The sequence below is a fragment of the Tachysurus fulvidraco genome, chromosome 6, assembly GCF_022655615.1.
Source record: "Tachysurus fulvidraco isolate hzauxx_2018 chromosome 6, HZAU_PFXX_2.0, whole genome shotgun sequence".
Classification (NCBI taxonomy): domain Eukaryota; kingdom Metazoa; phylum Chordata; class Actinopteri; order Siluriformes; family Bagridae; genus Tachysurus; species Tachysurus fulvidraco.
The window spans coordinates 3,778,022-3,802,009 of record NC_062523.1 but is presented as its reverse complement, the minus strand read 5'-3'; the positions used below and the strand labels follow the sequence as shown (position 1 = coordinate 3,802,009).

Sequence of the window (23,988 nt, the reverse complement as noted above, 5' to 3'; positions counted from 1 at the left end):
ACTTCCGCACACGTCATGAACTGAGACTGCGGTTTAAAAAGTAAGCAACAGCGCCATCTCGTGTTCGACGTCCCCGCAACGCGTCTCCTGTTGCCATGACGACGGGTTCTGTCACAGAGTAATACAGATTTGTTTATTGTCGATGTACGGTTAATAGGAGAGAACCTAACGTACGGATCTGAGAGGATGGAGTCAGCGGTAAGTTCGGCACAAGACTTCATTAAGAAATACGACTGGAGAGAAGTTCAGGAGCTGCTCAGTCTCACCTCCTGCAGCTGGTTGTTCGGTGGAGAGGATGTCAAACAGCCTATAGACCCTCCATCTGGAATGATCAGACAAATCCAAGCTGTTTTTCAGCCCAACGCCATCATCCTGGCCCCCTGTGACTCTGGGGTGTCTATGGACTACAGAGTGGTCCATCAGATAATCCAAGAGCTCACAGTGGGAATATACTGCTTCAACCAAGTGCCGTCCATCAGCCTGGAGCCGAACCCTGATCAGAGCTCTGCGTGCCACCTGACCCCGGCCTACTGTGACACCAAGGTGGGGCAGATCCTCATAAACATCGATTACACCATGAAGGCCCTGTGGCACGGAGCGTACATCCCTAAAGAAAAACGCCCCTGCTTTCTGGAACTGTGGAGATCCAACATGGTTATGGATCCCAACAGAGTTCCTCAGGCGGAGAAAGACAAGATTGCTGAGTTTCTTGCAGCAGGTCCACAGTCTGTCTGTCTGTCTGTCTGTCTGTCTGTCTGTCTGTCTGTCTAACTTCAGGTTGAAAAAGATATTCTTGCTAAGTTTCCAATAGCAGCTGCATAGTGCCATCTATCTATCTGTCTGTCTGTCTGTCTGTCTGTCTGTCTGTCTGTCTACTATCTGTCTGTCTGTCTATTTATCTGTCTGACTGGTAGGGCCATCGGTTGGTAGAAAATATGGTTTATTGTTGTTTTTTAAAACTGAATGGCTTTACATTGTGCACTGTTTTCTGTAGGTTTAGTGGACATCTCTGATGACCCATGTTACCAGGACATATACGAGGAAGACAAACACAACCCTGACCCAACCTACGAGCCCAACAGTGCAGAGGAGCAGAATTTTTTTGCTCAGTACACAGAAAACATCCTGCTGAAGATCACCTCGTACCTGACCAGGGTCCGTCAGCATGAGAACCTCTTCACATTTGAGGGCACATACAGCCTGTCCAACGTGGTGCGTCTGACTGAGGACACGATGGAGCTGAACACATACCAGCGGCTGCAGCAGAGGCTCTCTCGCCACATGAGGCTGGTGAAGAAACACCTGGGATGCAAAGTGGAGCTGGCCCGCGACCTGGCCTACCTGAAGCTCATCAGCTTCCTTGTGCCTTTCCTCATTGGCCTGAGGAAGAAGATGAGGATTCCAGACTTGTCTCAAATGCTGCTGCCCTTCTCAGGTCTGGACTCATGAATCTCCTTCTACATTATATTCTATTTTAAGTTTTATAAAGATCTTCAGCATGTCTTTGCTGTCTCTAAACATGACAAGCTGTGTTTTTTTGTTTTATTCACTTGAAGAAAAAGGCCTAAAGCACATCAAGATGTGTGGTTCAATAAGACAAACCTTGGCCATTATGATTTTATGGACATAGTGACATTTTGAACATGAAGCAGTACGTAAACCAGGCTAAGTTCACAATGGTGTTACTTTTACTTTGACAGGTGACTTGCTGAAAACCGAGCGCGAGTTACCACCTCTTCTCCTCAGATCTAAATTTTCCTGTAAGCACTTCCCGTACAAACCAAACGAGTATTTCCATCTCCACGGAGGGATTGAGGTTGACGTCGGGACTCCTGAGATGGAGCACTTCACTGAGGAGATGAAGGTGAGGATGATCAACAATATCATTTTCTCTTAAAAGCTCTGATAATTCTAGAAACAACACAATAAAGTTGTATCATCCATCTCTTTGTGTAAAATGTACACACAAAAATAACTGCATCTAATAAAAATTATTTGGTACGTCACACGACAATGATTGCTGGTAAATACAGAGCAATTACAACTGACATTGTCTCACAGCAGCTTTACAGGACATAAACATAGAACAAAAGGTTATTATAAAGAATAATATAAAGATTAATAGAATACAAAATTCAAGATTAATATTAGATATATTTAGTTCACAATGTGTATGTATTTATCCCCAATAAGCAAGTCTGAGGAGACTCAGGTGACTTTTTGGAGGAAAAACTCCCTTAGACGGTAAAGGAAGAAACCTTGAGAGGAACCAGACTCAAAGGGGAACCTCATCCTCATCTGGGTGACACTGGGGGTGTGATTATAAATATACAGTCTGATAAATGTTGTATAGATGTAAAAGATCACATGGAGTTCACATCTCCTCTATAGTATCGCAGAGTCCAACTGGAGCCTTGTGTTAGAAGACTAGTTAGATACATGGGAGCTAAACCATTAAGAGCCTTGTATGTAAATAGCAGCAGTTTGTAATCAATTCTAAACTTAACAGGTAGCCAGTGTAGAGATGATAAAATTGGGGTTATATGGTCATACTTTCTTGTCCTAGTGAGAACTCTGGCAGCTGCATTCTGGACTAACTGTAGCCTATTTATTAAAGATGCAGAACAAGCAGCTAGTAATGCATTACAATAGTCCAGTCTAGAGGTCATGAATGCATGAAGTAGCTTCTCAGCATCAGATGCTAATTCATGCATTCATGACTTCTAGACTGGACTATTGTAATGCATTACTAGGTATATATAAATATATCCATCATACAGTGGAAAATAACACTGTATAAAACAATTCATCTACAATAAACTTCTGGTTCTCTTGACAGAACAGATGTTCCATGCAGCCTGAAAAATGGGGAAACAATGACCATTGCTTTCTATGGACTAAAAGCCTTTCAAGCCTTTATTCTCTTCTCAAGATATTATCTTCTAAACATTGTATTTTATTGTAGCACAACTTCAACTTTTTAAAGAAATGCAGTGTAATATGATATCGATCACTTATGTGCAAATAATATCAGCATTTGATCCTTAGAGATCGATCGACATAAGAGAAATACAGTGAATGTTCTGCTTTGCTCTGTTGTGAGATGTCACTCTGGTAGATAATCTTCTTCATAGTTTAAAACGCCAGATCATTATTTAATTATCTATTATAATCACCTAAGTTATATCATATCTATCACAGTGAACAGAATTGATGTATTCTTGTCCAGGCTGCCTTCATGACCATACAGAATCATGCAGTGAGCTATTTAAATGACCTACTACAAGATTCCACCAACAAGGAGCACTATCCAATCCCCATCAGTGAGATTGATGGAAAAAGGTTGGACAAGCTCACTGTTCATACCTGTATCAACTGTATACTGTGTCACCCTGTACGGTAATCCTTTTCTTGTTCTGCAGCTACAGTGTGATCTCTATCGCACTGACATCCTTTTACCCTCAACCCAGCAGTGTGCAGTGGTGGGAAGTCATGAACAAATCCATCAAAAACATGCGAGAACAGAAACTGCCCTTAACCGACTTTCAACTTTATGAGCAATTTAAGAAAACGTTTGGTTATGCCAAAGCCATACAGTGCAAGGTAAGTAATAAATAAATAGAAATAAATATCTAATTTAATAAGATGGCTTCCACACACATTATTCAGGAGCTGATAACATAGCAGTTGACCTAGCACATCCTAATCTTTTGCATGAAGTAGATGATATGAGGCTATATTTTACATCTAATCTTTTAAGCTTTTGCAATTGTTGTTAATTGCATACACTGTCCTATAAAGAAAACTGGAGAATAGTTTGAAGAATTATCCGACTGAGCACTCATCTGCTTTGCTTACGATTATCTCACTATAAAAGTGACGACCTGATGTGACATACGGCTAAGTACGGTGACCCATACTCAGAATTCGTTCTCTGCATTTAACCCATCCAAAGTGCACACGCAGCAGTAAACACACACACACACTGTGAACACACACCCGGAGCAGTCTGCAGCCATTTATGCTGCGGCGCCCGGGGAGCAGTTTGGGGGGGTTCGGTGCCTTGCTCAAGGGCACCTCAGTCGTTTCCGGCCCGAGACTCGAACCCACAATCTTAGGGTTAGGAGTCAGATTCTCTAACCATTAGGCCACAACTTCCCCCCGTCATAGTATGTCATAATACGTCATAATACGTCATAATAAATTAATTAACTTAAAATAAACTAAGTAATAAAGTCTGCTCAAGAAAAGCAACATCTCTGAATAACATGTGTCTCCATTTTTACTGACTTTAAAGCAACAAGATTATTATGTCTGAGTTCTGAATAAGCAAAAGTGAAATTCTGGTATGAAATCGCCACTATGGACTAGTACGTCTATTTCTGAATACAGTCAAGAAGTTGAGAAAGCAAAGGCAGCTAAATGTCTTGTTAGTTTTGTTATTAGTATTGTGGATGGAGCTGATGTTCGACTTGCCCGCAGAGCGTACCGTACGGACTGCGTGCAGCTGCAGAGCGTGGCCTCTCAGCGGTATTTCACACGCTAAGTCGTAAAAACCCTCTGGGCCACCTTGGAGCACTAGATGGGCGAGGCTACTCTTTACTCCACCACGCCGCTATGTGGAACCAGCCACACATTATCTACCAACTGGCAGCCGCTGGCATCAACCTTAACCAGCCATGTGTCGGGAGGTTCATCTGCTCTGGTACCCTCACCCACACACATGAGGGTCATAATCTCATAAGAGTCTCTTTATGGATGTACAGTGTTTCCTTTTGAAACAGGAAGTATCATAGGGATGTTGTTTTAACTTGATGGATTTATTTCTATTACAGACAATAGGATAAATGATGGTTGGGGTGTCTTTGACTTTTTCCAGTGTGTGTGTACTGTAGCTTTTTTGTCTGGATTGGAATCTGATGTGGTCTTCTGTTGGTCTTTAATGTCTTTAAAGTCTTTAATGTTTAATGTTGTGAGATGATTTCCTGCTCACAACGGTTGTAAAGTGGTGTTATCTGGATTAAAACAGCCTTCTTGTCAGACAGCCAGTGAGTGCAGGTGACAATTCCAAATAAATCTCAAACACTCCTTTTAGAGTACACAAAGTGAGCTAAAATTTATATATTTTAAGACTCAGCTAGAGGAAAAGTGTTGCATGCATGTTGCATTTGGAGATTAGCTTGTCCTTCTGTTGTTGTTGTTTTTTTTTGTTAATATTTTTTGTGTTTATATTCCATGCTACAAACTAGCTTCCAATTTGTTGAGTTTAGTGTGTGTTTTGGAGTAGCTAGAAAGAAAGGGAAGTAGATTTTTAGTTGTCCATTTTCTTTATTTGCACAGGTAGCTTAGCTTCTTTTTGTACAGTCTGGGTGGTCATTGTTCTGGCCAGTGGCGTTAACATTTCTTACAATATAAATGTTATTCTTGTCAGGTCTGGCAACCATTTATTTTTCTTTTATCATTTCAATCCCCAAAACAATTATTTGCTATAACATCTTTAAATAATAATCAACAGTCCTTTTAACAATGTTTTTTCAGTTTTATGAAAATAAAATGTAAATTATTTTGTTATTTCCGTCAGGACTCACGCCGCTGCACCTAGCTGCCCAGTGTGGCTCCCTCGAGGCCCTTAACTGTCTGATCGCTCTGCAAGTCGATTGCACGCTTGTGGACAGGAGAGGCTGGCTAGCTGTGCACTTCGCCGCCTTTTACGGCCAGGTCTCATGTGTCCAGGCCCTTTGCAGGAAGGATCCTGGATTGCTGGATATACACATATCTGCAGAGTAGGTTAAAAGATTTATTATTTTTATTTACATCAGGGTTAAGTGTTTAGGAGGAATCACAAGTAAGCTGGTGTGTCATAGGTATTGCAGCACGCCGCTCTTACTCTCAGCCATGTCAGGATCTCTGGAGGTTCTGGACTACCTGCTGTCAAATGGGGCGAACTGGAGAACGACAGACAGCGAGGGCAATAACTTGGTTCAGCTGGCGGCCCTGTACTTCCACACCGACATCCTCAGGCATTTCATTCAGCTGAATCTGGATGGCCTTCCTGTGTGGAGGATTCTTGTTGGTATGCTGAACATGACAGTACTTCCGTTCATTATTTGCATATACAGTAGCTGTATGCACCATTACCCATTTTATTATAAATAAAACATTAGTCAGTAACATGAGGTGCCCTTGAGCAAGGCACCGAATCCCCCAACTGCTCCCTTGGCGCCGCAGCATAAATGGCTGCCCACTGCTCCGGGTGTATGTTCATGGTGTGTGTGTGTTCACTGCTGTGTGTGTGCACTTTGGATGGGTCAAATGCAGAGAACGAATTGTGAGTATGGGTCACCGTACTTAGCCGTATGTCACGTCACTTTAGAGCTCTCTGCTGGTTTCAAGGTGACATGCTGACACAATAGAAAACAATAACTTGTCTTTCTCTTGATTTTTTTTCTTGCTTGGCCTGTTTGGTCTGACTGTTTTCACATCAACAGTCAAGTAAACGGAAGAGCATTTGTTGATTGAAGGACTGACCATTCTCAGGACATAGTCAAGCATGACAGGATCATCCTTCCATCTGAAAATCTTACTAGAACATCTAAACAGTGGGTGTTCATTCCACTGCCTCTTCCATGCTGAAGAATGCACTACCAGTTAAGCTAATACCCCTCACACAAGCTGCTTTGCAGTCAAGATGGTGGTATTTTGACCCCTGTGTGAAAAAAAATGCAAGTAAATGTTCATCTAAGTTCTCTATTAGCATGAGCACCAAGTCCACCATCTCTTAGGCCGGCAACAAGCCCTCTACCATTTGATAACATTCCCCACACACCAGCAGTCTTTTAGACTCTGTATTGTTTAGTAGTCACTACAGAGTATGTTTATTTATAATCTGAAATGTCATTTGTGTGTGTTTGTGGCTACAGAGATGTTACAGAGTCAGGAGAACAGGAGGCTAGAGATGGCAATCAGATGCATGGAGGCTCTCTGTGTGAACGCTGACCCCTTCTGGGAGCACATCATGAATGCAGGTCGCTGGTGTTTGTTTTCAGTTGTGTAACTTGGTTTTGAACATAGTGTACATGTGTGTATATTAAACCACACATTTGATGCTTGGATAAAAGAAAACCTATTGAGGATCTTTAACTTTTTTCCTCATAGTAAGAAAAGAAAAAAGTCATTAAACAGGAACTTGTGTATATGTATATAAGCAATAAAAAATTGACAGGCTGAGCTGTTAAAAAAAAGAAACAAAAATCACAGCTTTCCATGTTTAAATTACTCAAATAGTTAAAGTTTAAAACCTGCAAACAAGCTTTTTCTATAGAAACAATAACGTATTAGAACAAGCACAATAAAAATAGTAAACCTGCGATAAAAATAAACCTTCTGAACAATGAGAATGTAGAGTTTTGCAGCGCTGTACTCTTTGTACGGTAAGAGTGTGTAACAATGCTCAGTGCGTATGTGCTGTAACAGGTGGGATCTCAGTCCTGGTGAACATTTTGCTCAGTGCGAGGTTGTTGCTCCAGCGTATGGCTGCGGCTGTGTTGTGTCACATGACGAAGAACGTCCCGGTGTGTGAGGAGCTGGTGCGCTTCGGTGCTGTCCGAGTGCTCATCAATCACCTCAGCAGCCATCATCCAGAGCTTCAGTCGCGCTGCACCGTTATCCTGACAGACCTGGCTGCTCACAGCGGGACGTATCAGGCTCAAATAGCAGAACTGGTGAGTCTACATGGGTACAGCAACACTATAAAGCAGTACTCATGGAAAAATAGCATTAACATGTTTTACAACAAGCACCATATTAATAACATATTCATTGTTGTATATATTCAAGTGAATATATGTTGCCATAGGAAACAAAACAGCTTCTGAATATTTGTATATGAATTTGATTTTTGTCCAATCTCTTCAGCTCAGAAATGCTTACGTAGAATATGCGAATATTAACCGCACCCTGGAAGGATTAATAATACTCCCACATTATTCTCCTATAACCAGTCATCCAAATGTGTTCCTACTTTCCTCTTTTTAATATTGTGGCTCGTCCGTGACGCAAGTTAGTTCCTGTTATCAATTATGTCATAGCAGCTACTGTAAAAAGAGTGAGTGATTTAAAAAAACAAAAAACAAACCCAGCAGCATGTCAATGAATCAGCAAAAAACAATGACTTCTATCCTGTGATAAAAAACTGACACTGGAGACTCCTTCCATCAACAATACATAATCTTCAATCATTCATTCATTCATTTTCTACCGCTTATCCGAACTTCTCGGGTCACGAGGAGCCTGTGCCTATCTCAGGCGTCATCGGGCATCGAGGCAGGATACACCCTGGACGGAGTGCCAGCCCATCACAGGGCACACACACACTCTCATTCACTCACACACTCACACACTACGGACAATTTTTCCAGAGATGCCAATCAACCTACCATGCATGTCTTTGGACTGGGGGAGGAAACCGGAGTACCCGGAGGAAACCCCCGAGGCACAGGGAGAACATGCAAACTCCACAGACACAAGGCAGAGGCGGGAATCGAACCCCCAACCCTGGAGGTGTGAGGCGAACGTGCTAACCGCTAAGCCACCGTGACCCCCCCCAAATACATATTCTATTCTTTGTAAAATAACAAAATGTTTTTAATCTGTTTATTGTCAGTAAGTAAGTAGACCATGTGAAGCATGTTATATATTATGTTATATATTAAGTAGAAATAATTACATATTAATGATGCATTCATATTAATATAAACCTTCAGACCAATCAGAACAATATCTTATCTGAGATGTTTGTAATCTATAAATCTGTAAACAGTGTTTCATTCAGGCCTACCATACTGTCTGATGAAGTATCTTTCTAATTACCATACATTTCTGTGTGTGTTTGTGTGTGTTCTATTAGGGTGGAGTCGCCCCCGTGGTACAGCTGCTGACCTCTGACCTTCAGGATGTGCTGGTGAACTCTGTGAGATGTATCCAGGCGCTGTGTGCCGCTTGTCCCCAAAACCAGACCACGGTGGCACTTTGTGGAGCCGTCCCACCGCTGGTCGATCTACTCACCGTGAACTCTGGTACAGTACTCACAAGAGAATAAAGTTGCCATAGCAACACTCAGTAAACATTCACCTCTTTATAAAACTGATAGATCTGTATTCACTAATTATATATGTATAATATACTAAAAATGACTTTAAGATCTTTTTTAAGTCTTTTTAAAGACGTTCTCCAATCTGATTGGTCAGAAGGTGTTAGAGTTTTCCGACATTGGGGTGTGCACTTTTACTGCCTGTCTGTTTGCTTAGACAATACACACCTTGTATTTGATCTTGAACTTGAAGACGTGTGTGTGTGTGTGTGTGTGTGTGTGTGTGTGTGTGTGTGTGTGACAGAGCTACTTCAGGGAGAGGCGTGTCTGGCTCTGGCTGAGCTGGCCCGTGACCACAGGGAGAACCAGGACCTGATTTTTGGCATGTTTGCAGTGACCCCTGTGGTGCAGGTCCTGAGCTGCAGAAAGATCTCCAGCCAGGTGAAAGCCGCCAAAGCCCTTGAAGCCATAGCGCACCAGAATCCGGTCATACAGGAGCACTTTCTGAACCAATCCGCCACCAAACACCTTCTACGGCTCTTAAAGGTTAAGCGATTAACGTTTCATTTTTAATCCCATTGCTTTAAATCTGATTTATACCAAGACGTGTTAATCCTCAGCCAGAGTTTCCAGATTCTAATCCCTTCATTTCATTTATTAGGGATTTCTAAATAACTGGAATAATTGAAAACAATTGAAAAAAAAAATACTAATCTGATTAAATGTAACTATGTCGATAACGTTATTGCTTTTGGTTAAAAAATTAATCTGATTAAACCTTGTTCTGGCAAAATATCTAATCTGGTGCCACAGGTTTTCGATCAGGAGGTGAGGGAGCAGGGTGCGACGGCTCTCTGGGTCTTAGCAGGACACACACTGAAGCAGCAGAAGCAAATAGCCGAGCTCATCAGCTACCGTTTCATCCTGGATCTGCTCCTGTCCACGTCGGATAAAATGCAATACGTAGGTAAGGCCGCGGGGACGGGACCGGAGAGAGCTCAGCTCGTTACAGCGTGTACTATTCCAAAATCCACAGCACATCTTTTTCTCAGCATCTGGGGTGATCATAAATTTAAAATAATTCCTTCCGAGCGAAGCTGTCGTCTCGTACGCTCTCGTGAGGTTAACAAAACCGCGTGCCAAGCGCAGTAAAAACAGTCCTCGATGACATGGCGATGAAAGGTCCTGGATAAGCCATGCTGAACGTTGATCGATAGCCATTTGGCCTGAGCGTTCATCCTTCTACTGTGAGAAGGGTCACGTCCGGCGGGAAAGCGAGCGATACTTCCTGTCTCGAGATGCTACTCGTCTGCTAGACTCATAAGGCACGCAGACGTGCACTTAGGAATAGCCGACCCCCGTCGGGACTCCGCTCCTCGTACACTACTTCTCGCCTCTTGTTTTTGCTATCAGTGTCCATGACTTACATGACACGGTCACAGGAAGTTATTTAACTTCCAGGTTTAAACACCAGGTGCACTTCCTCGTGTCTGGCGCTCGAGTGTGACAGGTCTGTTTTAAAGCTCCCGTCGAGCATCTATTCCTCAAACTCCCTCTAGACCCTTTTCAGCCAGAGTTGTCCTCACGTTCTATCTATAAAATGCAGTTTGTGAAGCAGGTCACCTGAAGGTTCTTCTTTCCTACCTATCTGGTTTTATGATTTGCAGGATGCCAAGCTGTGATAGCCCTCAGCCGAGACTGCCGCGCCCATCAGAGCGGTCTGTGTCTGGAAAACGGCGTGCCACCGTTAGTGCGACTGCTGCGCGGGTCCCGTGCTACTGAAAGCACAGTGCTCAGTGGTATCACCGCACTCAGGACCCTGTGCATCGGTAATATCTGATCAGTCTTTAAGTATAACATCAGAAATAATCCGTTTAAACTTTTACAAATAAAATCGAGCTTGTTATCTGTGTACAGGAGTGGCACACACTAATAACAGACACAGCCAAAATGTGATTTATGAGGAAAAAGCTGTTCCGACGTTGTTGGAGCTTCTGCAAAACCACAGATCTCTCCAGGTTAAGGTACATAAAGAGTGTGTGTGCATGTGAGTTATTGTGAGTTACTGTACTCTTACCATGCCAGAACTGATCCTGAAGTCACATTCAGGGCTTATTTTGGTTTGTCTTTTGTTGTTTTTATTTAAAAATGACATCACGCTTTATACCTTTTCGTATATATATATTTTTGCTTACGTTCAATGTTGTGGAACGTTTGTCTCTTATTACTTACGTTATACGTACGTCTTTTGTGTCACCGAGAAACCAGTGAACACCAGTGAATAAAACACTGACACCGGAGACTCCTTACATTAATGCCGAATAACGTAAGAAAGATTATGTGTTGTGTCTGCTGTACAATCTCCAAAAGTAGAAAGTTAGCGCTTCATGTTTCTTTGCACCTCACCAGGTCCAGGTCTCTCAGACTCTAGCTTGCATCTTGATGGGAAACAAGGAGCTTCAGAAGACTTTCTGGGAACAAGAAAACTTCTCCTACGATGTCATCCTGGACCTGCTACAAGCCCAAGACAGAGTGACCTTACATCTTTATCCCATTTGATCCACAGTGTTATTTATTCGTCGTTTATATCGTTATATTTCTGGTTGGATTTGATTTGTCTGCACTGATTTCTAAACAGCATGCGTAGGTTTTTTTTCCAGCCTGTTTTGCGTGTGACATTTTATCAGAGCGTCTGTCTGGAGGCGGGACATGCCCTGGCGCTGTTCGCGTACAATAATCCAAAGCAGCAGGTGGCTATTAAGAAAACCGGAGGAGTTCCAGTGCAGGCATTCGAAACATTTTTAGGTTCAGACGATGAAACCGAAAGGGCCAAAGCTGCATTTCAGGTTTGTAAAAATGAATGAATAAATAAATAAATAAATAAATAAAAGTTTTTCTTTGCTTTATGATCATTAGTCAAGAGTCAGGATGCTTTTATTGTCATTTCAAGCACATAGCGGAATAAAACAATGTTTCTTCAAGACCCGGTGTTACATACTGTAAAGGCACAGAAACTACACAGGGATAATAAATAAAATAAACCTTTTTATTAACTCTAACCTTTTTATTTTTTTCTCTCTCAGATGATTGTGCTAGCTAAAGCAATTACTAGCTCTGACCAAGTGATTCTGACTGCGAGAGGAGTCACAATTCTGGTCAAATTACTACAATCAGATAAAAACACTACGGTGGTCATTACAGGTAAGTTAGAAACACTTATAACAGCTTATTATAAACTCACTAGTGTGCATACGGATTGTATTGTACACATCGTCATGTGTAAAAAATCTGCTTTGAACGTCGAGTACGTCGAGTGAAATTCTTTCGATCGTTACAACAGGAACACGATGTACACAGTCGTAAAGCGACATAGCGACTACATATCGCACCTTCGGCGCTATAAATTAATTTACCGTATTATAACGTAAGCACCGATGCAGTCTAGACGGACGACACGCATCGAAGATCCTGAGCTAGTCACCTGTTAGCTTTACCGGAATGTGTTACAACACACACCGACGTCACAAACAAAATAACCCTCAAGTGTTCTGTAGTCTAATGAACAGCGCCTGTACTGTATGTGTTACATCCTAACATTGTTTTCATGTGTGTTGCTGTACGTGGCTCCAGCGGAGTTCTTGGCCAGCCTTGCCCACACCAGAGCAGGTATCCCAGACGCAGTCGTGACCATGGGAGCGATAGAACACCTCTCTGCCCACCTGTACTCCGAGGATGAGGAGGTACACCTGATCAAATCCATCTCATTAAACCGCTTTTCGCCTTCAGTCATTAACTGCATTGAAACGGCGCTCCGTCTCCACTCAGGTACGCACGGCCTGTGCCAACGCCCTCGGGTACCTGAGCTTCAACTGCTTCGCACATCGCCTCCTGCTGGTGGAATGCAGGAAAAATCCAAGAACGTACCGAGCGCTGAGGGACTGTTTAGCTAAGGACGCCAAAATATGTCAAAAGTTCACTTCGGAGTTCAAAAGACAGAGAAAACTGGGTCTTCCGTCTCTCAGGTATCGCTGCGTCCGGGTGTGGAGTGAATTTGCAGATTTTTTTTTAGATGCTGTATTATGATGTTATTAATGAATTATATCTTTCCTGCTTAATTACAGGACTTAATTCCTAAAATGGACTAGTTTCCTATAAGCGCACGTTCATCCGTTTATAGTTGCATTTAATTAAATTATGGTTAAGACCAGCTAGTTCCTGTTGTCAATAATGTTATAACAGCTAAACAGTCTTTCCCTCACTAGCCTATCTTTTTATCTTCAACTCAAAGTTAAAGACAAAGAAAAAAAAAGATTTTTATCTTTTTAAGTTGCTGTGAAAGACTTTTACAAATCCCTGACACCGGAGACTCCTTCTGTCCATGTTAAATAAGTTTATATTAATAACCAGACATCCGTGTTAAAAAACAAAAACAAAATAACTCAACGTCATTCAAGCCACATCATGTGACTCGGCTGTTGCCGTAGAAACAGTAACGTATTAGACCGACCGAAACGACGGTCAGATCTGCTGCTGTTAAAAAAACATCCTGACCAATCAGATGAGAGAATTCAGCTGTAGTATACTGGTGTCATTCATAGTGTTACTGTGACGTGGTTTAAAACCTGTTGCGTAAAAATACAGCTGTATCGCATTTTGTTTTTGTAGCTAAACATCTTTATTTAAACAATTCGGCCATTAAACTTTTATCTTTACATTATTTTCTATACAGTTTTGAGGCAAAGTGCAGACTAACTGTCCATCTGCGCTCTAATAAAGGTACGTAAGGACTTCACCATTGTTCAGACACATCTACGCTCATCCAGACTGATCTTTAACCCCGGGTTCTCTTCAGTCTAACCCCTGCTCTTTTACCCCTGGGGTAGATAAATGTTTCACACGTGTGTGTACATAAAAGCAGGGTTATGAAGCTCTGCTCTGAAGCAGGATCAGTGTTTTACAGTGTTAACTCCATGTCACGGTGACAAACGTGTACAGTGTGAAACGACACGATGCCAGAAGGTTGCGGCTTGTTGCTTAGCAACAGAAACACGATCGGAACCTGAAGCTCGTATCAGGTGAAAACCAGGACGTAGCTGAACAACACCGGACACAAACGACTCTGTAGATAGAGTCAGGAGGCAAAACACTGAATATCATGGAAGTGAGGAGGGAAATATGTCACGCTGAGAAATTAGAGGAACAGCAAACTTCAAAAGAACAAGAAAGATGAGAAAGATGTGAAAGATAACAGAACCTGCTCAAGTGCAGAAGCACAGACCTGAACTTTTTAGCTCACTGATGTGAAAGTGTGAGACGAGCCGTTATTCAAAGTTATTGTTTTTTATTATATATTTATATTTATATTATACCGTTATTTATTTATTTCACACGAGGATTTATCCAATCAGGGTCGTTGATACTCAGATATGCAAATTAGAAGGTTAAGGCTTAGTTTGATGGAGATGATGATGGTTTGGAGATGGAGATGCTGAGATTGATGATGGTGATGATGTTTTGGAGGTGGAGATGCTGAGATTGATGATGGTGGTAGTAATGGTGATGGTGGTGATATTTCTGCTGGTGATGATGATGATGGTGGAGATGATTGTGGTGGAGGAGGAGATGTTGGTTGTAATATTTCTGGTGATGATGATGATGATGTTTTGGAAGTGGAGATGCTGAGATTGATGATGGTGATGATGATGGTGGTAGTAATGGTGATATTTCTGGTGGTGGTGATGATGATGATGGTGGAGATGATTGTGGTGGAGGAGGAGATGTTGGTGGTAATATTTCTGGTGATGATGACGACGATGATGATGTTTTGGAGGTGGAGATGCTGAGATTGATGATGGTGATGTTGGTAGTAATGGTGATGATGGTGGTGATATTTCTGGTGGTGGTGATGATGATGATGATGTTTTGGAGGTGGAGATGCTGAGATTGATGATGGTGATGTTGGTAGTAATGCTGATGATGGTGGTGATATTTCTGGTGGTGGTGATGATGATGATGATGATGATGTTTTGGAGGTGGAGATGCTGAGATTGATGATGGTGATGGTGATGTTGGTAGTAATGGTGATGATGATGGTGATTTTTCTGGTGGTGATGATGATGATGATGCGGAGTTTAGACCTCAGATTATGAAGAACCAGGATTCAGTGTTAACCCCAGAGAAAGTAGGAGCAGTGTGAGACCTCAGACTACACAACCCAGGGGTGTGTTTACTAGGACCCAGGGGAAATATTTCAGCTGTGAAAAGCACTTCGGTTGGTGTTTGTGTTTCTTTGTTCTCCTTTTATCACCTCATTTTAACATTTTTAAATCAATGAAGATCCTTCTGTTCATCCACAAGACCCGTATATTTCTGCACTGTACTACGGGGATCACCGTGTGAGCGTTCCCAGGATTCCCAGTTGACCGTGTGTTTAAAATCGAACCACTTCCTCGTTGATTGTATTTAAAAGGAGCTTTAGCTTTAGATTTCATGTCTTATATTTCTTCATTTCTCTTTCCAGATGCACCGAAGAGAAGAAACACGTCCAGCAGCACCGATCGAACCCGCCAGGCTCCGGAGCCGCATCCCCGCAGGAGCAGGACGGCCGATCCCGGAGCCCTGACTCGTGCCAGAGAGTTCTCCTGTGCTTTGGATCTGGAAACACTGAGCCTCAATAATGACATGTGACTGTTCTCAGATCAGTGACTCCAGCCTGAGGACAACTCATCACAGCCAAAGCCAAGCTACAGCACTCTTTATTTCCTCATTTTATTTACTAATGTACACTGTTGAATCCTCTCTACCTTTTAATCTTCAGTTTTAAGGCAGGAAGCTTGATGGTAGCCTCCCTCACATCAGCAGAGATATCTCTGCCCAGAGGAGCTCTGAGAGAAAACAGAGAGTACACGCTGTCAGGTGAACAAACTGACAAGCATCAGCTTCATGGGTCAATGACAGAAATGTGTCCTGGACTCACCTGGGCTCATAGATGACCTCCTGAGTGTGTGACACGACCCCTTTTTCCGCCTTTAATCTCTCCACACCGTTCCTGAAGACAAATGTTGTGATTTTTTAAAGGTGCGCTTTGTCATATTTAAGTGCTTTAATAAAAGCAATAAAAAGCGATATGGACAAAAGTTCACTGTGTTAATGCAGATGTCATATGCTGAGCTTCCCGACTTTCCGATTAGGAATTCCGATTGAAATTTCATTTTCTCTACGAGCGTTCATGGAAAGCAACATAGTGATGCTCACTACCGTAACACGCAGTCAGGAAGAGTGACCTGAATGTTACAAACAGCCCCTTTAATGTGAGCCCCTTTCTCTCTCTCTCTCTCTCTCTCCGTACCATGCGATCATCACTCCGTTGTCCGTGCAGAATTTAGCCGGAGGACAGAGTAACTGCATGTCTGTAGCGTCAGTGACGATCCTCAGTGTCTCTCTGATGTATTCATTGCTTGCTACTCCTCCGGATACGACCTGCAGGGGGCAGCGTGCACAAGAGAGAGGGGAGGGAGTGAGAGAGAGAAGGAGAGAGAGAAGATGGTAAGAAAGAGAGAGAGAGAGAGACAGAGAGAGAAGGTGGTAAGAGAGAGAGAGAAGGTGGTAAGAGAGAGAGAGAAGGTGGTAAGAGAGAGAGAGAGAGAGAGAGAGAGAGAGAGAGAGATTCACAAATGTTTGCCAAATTCTGTGACATTCTGATGTGATTAAGGGAAACTGGGGCTGTGTTTAAGTGATATCTCAGTGTGATCACTGACGTGTGGTGAATTTACCAGCGTCGGGTTGTTTTGGGGTAAAAGGCCACGAGCTCTGCAGAATAAAACGGCTCTGTGTGTGCGTTTGGCGATGTGGGATGCGACGGTGTGCTGCGCTGCTGCAGCGATGTCCTGCACACAGGAGAGTAACTGCCCCGGCTCGATGCCTGCAGAAACAAAGCATCAGTACCACCCCCGAGAAACCTCCCCTGCACTCGCAGACAAGATAAACAGAGGATAATTACCCTCCAGCTTTTCTTTCTTCATTATAGCCATGGTCACTTGATTGCGAATGCCAGCGAAGGAGAAGTTGCAGTCGTAGTTTTGACCCATCGGCGGTTTAAAGCCGAACCGCAGACGATCGCCTTCTTTCGCTAAAACCTCGATCGCTTGTCCGCCGCTGAGACCGAGACACTTCGGGTGCTTCACCAGAGACAGACGTCTCGCCACCTGTGTGAAAAAAAAAAAAAAGTCAGTCAGACTAAACATTTTTTCACAGCATTGTTGAATTCTGGACTCTGATTGGTCTGAAGGTGATGTATCGTTTTCACTGATACGCCGGCGTTTTAACAGTAACAGCTCATTCACACCTTTTTGTTTAGTGTCGCTGGAACCAGAAAGAAAATGTGACATGAAAGAAGTGTGTGTGTGTGTGTCTGTGTGAGCCATCATTTTCATCATGCCATCAATGAGATCTCGTGATCAGTTTTGAGTTGCTGATGTCTATTTTTGTCAAATAATAACAACAACAACAACAACAACAACAGTAATAATAATAATAACTGGTATTGTAGCTTGAGCACAACCATGTCTTGGCATTTGGACTGGTGTCTCTAATACCTTATCCAAAGTGTCTCCTGGAGCCTCGTCTAGCGTTTGGCCCAACAGTAAGAAATCATCGATGCCTCTCGCCAGCGCCAGGAGAGAATGACCTCCTGACACGAGCAGCACCAGAAACGGGAACTCCACGTGCTGGAGCATCCTGACAGTCAGAGCGTGGGCCTCCATGTGATGGATGGGGATGAAAGGCTTTTCGTATTGTCTAACGAAATTCAGGCTGAAGTGTAAGCCGACGCCGAGGCTCAGTGCCAGACCCGGTTTGACCGTCGTGGCCACGGCGTCGAGTTCTCGCGCCATAACGCCGCTCCTGTCCAGAGCCTCCTGCACCACTCTGCTGATGTTCTCTCGATGGAGGCGCTGGGCGACGGGCGGAATGATGCCTCCTGCTCTGAGAGAAGACAAAGAGCGCCGCTTTTAAAGAGGCTTAAATGCTCAATCAAGCTTTAATAGGTCACAAGAGACTCACATTGCTGAGCTAGAACACAAACATCACCAGCTTTCTTCTCATTCCTGATACATCACTCTCGCCTAAAACTAAACGTGGTCCGATCTCAGACCAGATCTATACTTTTTAGAAATGATGGCCCGTATTCATAAAAAGTCTAATAATGATCTCAGAGCACTCGTAATTCAGCTTAAACATGTCTAACTGTGAGTCTTATCTTAAGAGTGAATCAGGACCTTAGAGAAACTCTGAACAAGAAAAATACAAAACATTTATCTTAGGGGCGGAGCTTAACCTGTTACTAGGTGACACGTTCTGTTGAAGACTGTGATCGGGTTGTCCAATAAAATAGAAATAGGAGCTCTTTTAAAAATCTGCTGTATTATAAACCTTCACTTTGTCTCAGATATTTGAGACTATATGGTGTAGGGATTACGTTGGTGACCGATCTTATTAGAGGTGATCTAACATCTGTATGTAATAAATGTAAATGTAAATGCAAACATCTCTGACAGCAGAAATGTCACATAATTCTATCATTTCTGCTGCTGTGGGATTTCAGCTCTGTTTCAGAGATGTTCGAGTATCTCTAAATTACACGGTGGCAGAATTTCTCTCTCTATATAATTTCTGCACCGTTATACATGAACGTGTACACAAAGGAGTTTAATAAAAGCGTGTAATCGTTAAGGTCACATTCACTTAAAGTAATGAGGCGTTAGCGTGACATTTATGTCAAAAGGTGAAGCTGAAACGTTTTTGATGTCTCCAGGACAGACGAGGTTATGTTTTTTCTCTCTCTGTAACATTATACATTATATTATACTCTTTTTTTTATTATTTCAAGAGACTAAAAAAAGGAAAGGCCGGTGAGAGGACAAGCGTTTAACGAAAAACAGAAAAAAGTATGATTTAAAAAGTAATGTTTGTACTCAGCTCCTTTTGTCAGTATGGTTATGAAATAAAGCAAATATTGCCTATTTTTATAAGAAAAAGTAAAAGTATTAGGTCTTAATCCACAGTCTTAACATTTTAACTCTTTACTTCTATAATGATTCTTTAGATGTTTTTTACCTTCTTAATATTGAAGCACAAAGTCTTACATTCTGCTGTTTGTGCTCAGGAACACCACTGAATTATAATAAACACTTTAGTGTTTATTAAAGAATGGACCAAAAGTGAACATTTAAATACTTTGGGGTTTTGTGTATAAAGTGTATAGATTTATAGCAGAGTTTAAGTCTATAAAAGCGTACAAAGCCTCAGATATGAGGATGATGTGAAGCTACATCTCAGGGTGAAGGTTTAACTGATCTGGACCTGGTTTATATTTGATATCATCCTTAAATTGATTTGATTCCATGTGAATGCAGACGCTCTGTGTATGAACCGGTTCAGGTGTAAACAGGTGTAAATAAATTCGGATCTTTACTTCACATGCACTTGTTTCTGTGAGTGTAAAGACTCTCCACGGATCTGCCCAGTCTCGTCCACCACAGCAGCTCCTGTCTCATCACAGCTCGTCTCGATGCCCAACACCACCCTGGGTCTGATCTGAGAAGCCTTCCTGCACGTGTTAGTTAACGCGCATGCGCAGTGCACTGATCCGAGTCCTTTACGTACAAACATACTGCAAACTGAACAAAATAACCGACTACAATACTAAACTACACGGATGTTTTAAACATCCGTATCAAAAATAATTTCACTGCTCAACCGTCCTGTCACGGATACACGGATATTTGACTACAAGCACAAAAATTACGTTACAAACACAACGCAAATGACCGCTGTATTACAGACCGAAGTCGTCCTTTAAGCTTTTCCCACTCGTATTCATACTAATCGCGCCTCCTCATCTGTGATTGGCTGTTCGCTCGAATACCGTAAGCGGATTGGATAATACATAACATAGCCGATTAATACGCAAAGAGAACACGGACCGATCCTATTACAGGAGGCGGGCTCTGACGGAATACGGGTGTTGTAAAAACGGTGACACATATACCAATGTTCCGACGTGCAACATTTTATGAAATGTTCCGCTTAATAAAATAGACATTTTTGCAGTTAACAGATATCGTAAGTAAGTAAACGTATTAGGAAATATTTATTATTATTATTGTGTTTCTTTTTTAAAAACTACGAGTTCAAATTCTTTAGAAAAGTCTGGAACCTTGAACTGTTTACTTTGTTTCTAGGGGTTCATAAAATGCTACCGGACGACATTCGCATGGTGGGATTTATATTTTAGAATGAACAGCTAAGTTTTTTATGTTATTTATCAGCAGTGTTTAAATTGTTTTATTTATTAACTTATTTTAGCGGTTATTCAGGATGAAAATATGAAAACATAAGAGACTGCAGAATTTTCTAGAATGCTTTAAAAAAAGGCCCCAAACTGAAGAGCAGCTTTAAGTGAAAGTGTGAAATGGAGCCTGAGAGTAAAAAGAGAAAAGGGATGAAGTTTGATCCAGAAGTCCTTCCTGTCCTGTCAGATGAAATGTGTGAGGATGTGAAACTGCTGGACGCTTTCGCTGCACCCATTACAGATAAACGCCAAACTTCTCGTCTGGTCAGAGATCTGTCTGTGGTCCGTCCTCTAGCAGATCTCCAGCATATTAAAAGAGTGAGAGCTTGTAAGGACAAGAGCAGTCCTCATGGGTTAGAAGTCATCGTGTGTCTCGTTACTGATGTCTCCATCACCGCCTTCACGGCACAAACTCCGCAGCCAACCCTGACCGATCTCCTGAACTCGAAAGACTTTAACGTTGAAGGTTTGGGAAAACCTTTCCTGGTCCGAATACCAGCCCGAGCCCCTTTAACCCGGCCACAGTTTGAGCGGGCGAGCCGTTATTGGCCGACGTCCTTCCACGAGGACAAACAAGTCACACTGGGTTTGAAGGGAGAGCTCTTCACGTCCAGCCAGAAAGCAAAAATCCAGGAATATATGACGGCCGCCGTGGAGGCTGCAAGATCCGGACGAGAGGAGGGAATGGACGCCGTGGGCGCCGTGATCGTTGACCCGAAATCAGGACGGATCATCGCCGTAGGTCACGACCTGACCCGAGATCATCCTCTGCACCATGCTGTGATGGTGTGTATCGACCTCGTGGCCTGGGCACAAGGAGGTGGTGTGTATTGCTACAGGAAACACCCAGCGTGCAGATACACGGTCTCAGACTCCCAGCTCTCCTCAGCGGCGTCCGAGGAAAGTGTCCAGCCGTACATCTGCACCGGGTACGAGCTGTACGTCACCAGAGAGCCGTGCGTGATGTGCGCCATGGCTCTAGTCCACTCGAGGATCAGCCGAGTTTTCTACGGCGTGAGTTCTCCAGATGGTGCTTTGGGCAGCAGGTTTAAAATTCACTGCCAGAAAGAACTGAATCACCACTTTGATGTTTATAAAGGAGTCATGAGGCAGAGCTGTGAGGAACTGACTCTGTTACACTGACTCATTTCCTCAACACAGCTTTTAATAAATGGATTTTCTTCATTTTAAATTTTATTTGGTTGTTAATTAAAGATGAGATTTGGCAAGGCTTAACTGTTTACCACACTTTAATCTGTACATCCAGCAGCTTAAAATATCCTTCACATTGAATCCCTCGGGTATTGAAACGTTTATTTTAAATAAATAAATGATACTTTTTTGGTAATTTAAACAAAAGTCTCTTGGTGCTTCCTTGAGGAGGTTGGGGTCAGAGTCCAGGGGCAGTTATGATACAGCGCCTCTGGAGCAGGGAGGATTGAGGGCCTTGCTCAAGGGCCCAGCATTGGCATACAGGTTCATACACAAAATATTTGATTTGTTTTTCTGCCCAACCAACGATAATTAGTGAGGTAGCTGTCGTGTTGCCATGGTAACACGCAGACTGTATTAAATGTCGTACCAGTTTCAGTGCAATTATAACACTTATTTTGCTTTAAAAGTTTACACCATGTGCACAATTATTAGGCAAGTTGTATTTTTGAGGATTACTTTTGTTATTGTATTTATTAACTACGGAGCTCTTGGTCAATCCAAAATGTTAACAAACCCTCAAACCTGAACATTTAAGTAGTAAAAGTGAGGTTTTGGCTTTCTTAAGAGAATATCTACTGTATGTGTACACTGTTATTAGGCAATTAGGCACTGTTATTATGCAACTAAATGAAAAACAAAGATGTTCCCGTCTTACTTATTTTCACCCGAATTTACCTTCAGACCAATCAGAGTCCAGAATTCACCAAAATTTATAAATAAACATTTATGGAATTCCAAAAAAAAAAACAACCCCAACACAAAACCCTCTGTGACCGATATAGCCACCGTTCCTTTCGATAAGTCACAAATCTTCCATTTACAGTCAGTCAGTTTCTTGATCTGGTCAGAATCAACTATTTGTGTAGCCGTGACCAAAGACACTGTTCAGAGAGTTGTACTGTTTACCTTCACTGTAAATGTCCTGCTTAAGAAGAGCCCAAAAGTTCTCAATAGGGTTTAAGTAAGGTGAAGTCATTAGTTTTTCATCTTTAAGGGCTTTACTGGTCAGCCACGCAGTGTAGTACTCCGATGCACATGATGGAGCGTTATCTTGCATAAAAATAAAAGTCTTCTTGAAAGATGCACTTTTTCCTGTACCACTGCTTGAAGAAAGTGTCTTCTAAAAATTGGCAGTAGGTCTGAGAGATGATTGAGTCCATTTTCAACCCGAAAAGGTCCAACTAGCTCATCTTTAATAATACCTGCCCATACCAGTACCCCACCTCCACCTCGCTGCCGTCTGAGTCGAAGTGGAGCTCCGTGTCCGTTAGTGATCCAACCACGGGCCCATCCATCTGGTCCCCCAAGAGTCACTCATCTCATCATCCACAAAACCTTTGAAAAACCTGTCCAGATATTTCTTGGCCTGTTCTTGACGTTTCATCTTGTGTGTCTTGTTCAGAAGTGGTCGGGTTTCAGCCGTTCTTACCTTGGCCATGTCTCTGAGCACTGAACACCACGTACTTCTCGACACTCCAGGTAGGTTACAGTTGTGGAATATGGCAGCACTGGAGGATAACGGGGTTCCTGGTGGCGTCATATTTGATTCTTCTTAAATCTTTGGCGGTTAATTTGCATCTTTTCTTCACTACACGTTTCATGTGACCCTGTCGACTATTTACAACAAAATGTTTGATGGTTCTGTGATCACGCCCCAAAACCTTAGATATTTAAAGAGTGCTACATCCCTCTGAAAGACTTCTTACAATTTTTTACTTTTGAGTCAGTTATTTCTCTTTTTGGCCCATTTTTCCCCCGAGGAGAAGAATCTGCGTAATAACTGATGCGCACCTTGATATAGGGTGTTGATCTCTTTAGCCCTCCCTCATTACACAAATACACATCACCTGATATGCATTAAATCCAATAAGCGTTCAGGTTTATACAGCTTGGAGTTGGAAATTCTGGATAAAATGTTGATTTGGTCAAAATAATCACTTGCCTAATAATTGTGCACACAATTTATAAGGAAAGAGGGAGAGATAGACTGTCGGACAGTGAGAGAAAGAGAGACAGTTAGAGACGGAGTGAGAGAAAGACAGTCAGACAGAGAGGGAGAGAGACACGGTCAGAGGGAGAGAGACACGGTCAGAGAGAGAGAGACACAATCAGACAGAGAGGGAGACACACACACACACAGTCTGAGAGAGAGAGACACACACACACACACACACACACGAGATACAGAGAGGAGAGAGTCAGACAGAGAGAGACACACACACAGTCAGACAGACACACAGAGAGACAGACAGAGAGGGAGAGAGACAGTCAGACAGAAAGACACACACACAGTCAGACAGAGACAGTCAGACAGAGATAGACACAGTCAGACACA

The 23,988-nt window shown here is 42.5% G+C and overlaps 3 protein-coding genes and 1 long non-coding RNA gene across 6 annotated transcripts; 2 read left to right on the top strand and 2 right to left on the bottom strand.

Moving 5' to 3' along the window:
• Positions 1-186: 186 nt before the first annotated feature.
• Positions 187-16,213, top strand: ankar (ankyrin and armadillo repeat containing). 2 transcript variants are annotated; one of them, XM_027167658.2, is made up of 22 exons: positions 187-718; positions 995-1,435; positions 1,701-1,864; positions 3,230-3,342; positions 3,423-3,603; positions 4,483-4,705; positions 5,582-5,783; positions 5,865-6,073; positions 6,921-7,025; positions 7,474-7,721; positions 8,906-9,074; positions 9,393-9,634; positions 9,902-10,055; positions 10,756-10,917; positions 11,006-11,112; positions 11,498-11,620; positions 11,776-11,934; positions 12,172-12,289; positions 12,719-12,828; positions 12,914-13,110; positions 13,818-13,864; positions 15,609-16,213. In XM_027167658.2, the coding sequence occupies exons 1-22, from the start codon at positions 187-189 to the stop codon at positions 15,773-15,775; spliced, it is 4,173 nt and encodes a 1,390-aa protein (XP_027023459.2). In that variant the 3' UTR covers positions 15,776-16,213. The 2 variants fall into 2 exon arrangements, with proteins under 2 accessions (XP_027023459.2, XP_047670538.1); XM_047814582.1 differs by lacking the exon at positions 13,818-13,864.
• On the bottom strand, positions 6,832-9,074 carry LOC125141385. Its single transcript, XR_007140753.1, has 2 exons — positions 8,938-9,074; positions 6,832-7,727 (listed from the first exon to the last, which is right to left on the bottom strand). It is a non-coding gene; the product is annotated as an uncharacterized LOC125141385 (long non-coding RNA).
• osgepl1 (O-sialoglycoprotein endopeptidase-like 1) lies at positions 15,827-19,951 on the bottom strand. Of its 2 annotated transcripts, none has more exons than XM_027167924.2 (7): positions 19,560-19,951; positions 17,683-18,070; positions 17,088-17,292; positions 16,861-17,009; positions 16,437-16,567; positions 16,065-16,136; positions 15,827-15,972 (listed from the first exon to the last, which is right to left on the bottom strand). In XM_027167924.2, the coding sequence occupies exons 1-7, from the start codon at positions 19,754-19,756 to the stop codon at positions 15,888-15,890; spliced, it is 1,227 nt and encodes a 408-aa protein (XP_027023725.2). In that variant the 5' UTR covers positions 19,757-19,951; the 3' UTR covers positions 15,827-15,887. The 2 variants fall into 2 exon arrangements, with proteins under 2 accessions (XP_027023725.2, XP_047670540.1); XM_047814584.1 differs by having other exon boundaries at positions 17,683-18,065; positions 19,560-19,697.
• Positions 19,952-20,087: 136 nt separating this feature from the next.
• On the top strand, positions 20,088-21,792 carry adat3 (adenosine deaminase tRNA specific 3). Its single transcript, XM_027168025.2, has 2 exons — positions 20,088-20,213; positions 20,329-21,792. Exon 2 carries the CDS (start codon positions 20,559-20,561, stop codon positions 21,579-21,581), a length of 1,023 nt encoding a protein of 340 aa, XP_027023826.2. The 5' UTR covers positions 20,088-20,213; positions 20,329-20,558; the 3' UTR covers positions 21,582-21,792.
• Positions 21,793-23,988: the final 2,196 nt, after the last annotated feature.

Bases quoted from the DNA above. Each gene is read 5' to 3' on its own strand.
- ankar (XM_027167658.2), top strand. From the start codon at position 187: ATGGAGTCAGCGGTAAGTTCGGCACAAGACTTCATTAAGAAATACGAC. The intron at 9,075-9,392 runs GTACAGTACTCA...TGTGTGTGACAG, and splicing joins TCTACTCACCGTGAACTCTG to AGCTACTTCAGGGAGAGGCG. The intron at 11,935-12,171 runs GTTTGTAAAAAT...TTTCTCTCTCAG, and splicing joins GGGCCAAAGCTGCATTTCAG to ATGATTGTGCTAGCTAAAGC.
- osgepl1 (XM_027167924.2), bottom strand. From the start codon at position 19,756: ATGTTTGTACGTAAAGGACTCGGATCAGTGCACTGCGCATGCGCGTTA. The intron at 16,568-16,860 runs GTAAATTCACCA...TGCCCCCTGCAG, and splicing joins CCCAAAACAACCCGACGCTG to GTCGTATCCGGAGGAGTAGC. The intron at 15,973-16,064 runs GTGAGTCCAGGA...GTTTTCTCTCAG, and splicing joins GAGGTCATCTATGAGCCCAG to AGCTCCTCTGGGCAGAGATA.
- adat3 (XM_027168025.2), top strand. From the start codon at position 20,559: ATGGAGCCTGAGAGTAAAAAGAGAAAAGGGATGAAGTTTGATCCAGAA.